General features: G+C 38.6%; 1 protein-coding gene across 1 annotated transcript in view; it reads left to right on the top strand.

Moving 5' to 3' along the window:
• Positions 1 to 2,201, top strand: part of LOC103513901 — a 10,180-nt gene extending 7,979 nt beyond the window's left edge. Inside the window, exon 2 of the mRNA XM_008478754.3 lies at positions 2,054 to 2,201. Coding sequence (XP_008476976.3) covers positions 2,054 to 2,190 — 137 coding nt within the window. The 3' untranslated portion in view covers positions 2,191 to 2,201. The remainder of the gene's footprint in view (positions 1 to 2,053) is intronic.
• The last annotated feature ends 133 nt before the right edge of the window (positions 2,202 to 2,334 follow it).

The raw sequence follows: 2,334 nt of genomic DNA, 5'->3' as shown, positions 1-2,334 counted from the left end.
AAATTTAGTGATAACATATTAATTAGGATGACAATGACTCTGTTGTATTCGTGATAGTGTTATACAACAACAACAACAACAACGAAACGTTTACAGCCCAATAAACTCGATGATCCAGTGTTATATGAACATGACTTTAGAAGGAGTAGATTTTGAAATCGCACCATCGTTTTTTCAAACACAGTGAACTCCCTCCTTATTGATCGAGTACTCGCAAAGGTATAAACGAAAGGTAAAGTAGTACATAAAAAAAGAGAGGTTGTTAAAGGAAGAAGATATGTAAGGCTAAAAGAAAAATAAACAAAGTAATCGGTAAAGAAACACATAAGAGGTTCTAGTACGATGGCTAAGACTGAACCTCAAAATTTATAAAAAAATAAAAATATAACTCTAAACACTTTTATAATTTTTTTTTTTTTTTTTTTTTTTGTTTACCATCAATTTTTTTTGTCTTCAATGAATGAGAGTTATTCATGGGTATATCACCTTCACATTATCAAAGAACTAGAAGACAGTATCCCGCATACCACCCCGGTAAACTAGCTAAAGGAAACGTTCGACAAGTTGAGCGACCTTTAGGAACAGTTTGTGAAGAACTCGTTATTATGACGTGTGTAGCGATTTGTTTGAGGTGCATACCGTAGCCCCTCTCTTGTGTTACGAGATCTTTACCTTCTCTGTTTTTATAGCTTTACCCCTACGTGAATTTACTTGGCAGGAAGTAAATTCAAAAAACGGACGAAGAAAAATCCGAGGAAGGAGGAAACATACATTACATAACAAACACTTTATTATTATCACGAATCAAATATGACGAGCGTATCTGACTTTTCAAGGGAAATGAGGTCGTCATCCGATGATGACAATAACACCAGTTTAAGAGTTTAATTTAACTCCTGTTGTTGTTGTTGTTGTTGTTGTTGTTGTTGTTTGCAAATGTCGGGTTATTTGACTACTAGGTCATTTTACCTCTGGCTTCCCAATATTTACCTACAATGTCATTGCTGGCTTCCAAGGCAGGACAGGAGTTCAGGTGAACTGAGTTCATAGGACTGTTTAAGGAACATAAGGAACAAATAGGAGAGGTTTTTAGACCAAAGCGGTGGAGATGTTCAGCCAAACAGTCATGCCCAGTGAGCAGTCGAAAATGAGCAACAGCGGCCTTTCTCGGTAGATTAGGGATGATGTCATGGTTGTTAAGTATTTGCTGCCACTTTTTTCCTTGTCCCTCGTTACGCAATCTTTTGTACAGATGGCTCCCTTATAAACCCTGAGGATGGAGCCGGAGCAGGCATATTTTGTGAATTATTCTCCTTCTATAAAAGACTCGGCACGTTCACAACCAACTTCGACGGAGAAATTGCCGCGATCAAAATTGCCTTGCTTCAAATCCTAAACAGAACCAACCAGTTTGAAAGAGCAGTCATTCTATCTGATTCCAAGGCAGCTATCCAGTCAATTACTAATTGCAGCGAAGATCCTTCAGTAGAAATTAGAGAGATCCGATCAATAATAAAACAGCTTCAAAATCAGAAGAAAACTATAGCCTTGCAATGGGTCCCCGCTCATTGCGGCCTCGCAGGAAACGATAACGCCGACTATCTGGCCAAAAAAGGAACAAGCATCCCCTTTTCAATTACGCCAAAACTTCCCTATGAATCGGCAAAAAGACTAATTAAATCTAAATTCAAGATCAAACACAACAAAAGACTGCGTAACGAGGGACAAGGAAAAAAGTGGCAGCAAATACTTAACAACCATGACATCATCCCTAATCTACCGAGAAAGGCCGCTGTTGCTCATTTTCGACTGCTCACTGGGCATGACTGTTTGGCTGAACATCTCCACCGCTTTGGTCTAAAAACCTCTCCTATTTGTTCCTTATGTTCCTTAAACAGTCCTATGAACTCAGTTCACCTGAACTCCTGTCCTGCCTTGGAAGCCAGCAACGACATTGTAGGTAAATATTGGGAAGCCAGAGGTAAAATGACCTAGTAGTCAAATAACCCGACATTTGCAAACAACAACAACATTTTTTATTTATTTTCCTCAGCCAATCCACTCCAAGTGATCAATGCATTGAGTGAGCTTGGATATGAAGTAGTAGCCAGCTCCGGAAGTGAGGCAGAAACAACGTGGACCATGCGAAGAGAAGTCCCTGTAAGTCCCTTTGGTTGTACTATACTATGATTTGCTGTAGAATCTTGAAAAAATATATATGAAGCATTGAAAAAAATATTTTTTAAATGATTACCTCTAGTATCACTGTTTAGCCAACCTTAAATATGTTTTGCCCTTTATTAAACTCAGGAGGGCCATATTTGTATTGGTGTC

The sequence above is a fragment of the Diaphorina citri genome, unplaced genomic scaffold, assembly GCF_000475195.1.
Source record: "Diaphorina citri unplaced genomic scaffold, Diaci psyllid genome assembly version 1.1 scaffold1043, whole genome shotgun sequence".
Taxonomy (NCBI): domain Eukaryota; kingdom Metazoa; phylum Arthropoda; class Insecta; order Hemiptera; family Psyllidae; genus Diaphorina; species Diaphorina citri.
Note: the sequence above shows the minus strand (reverse complement) of the source record. Positions and strands in the feature narration are given on the sequence as shown.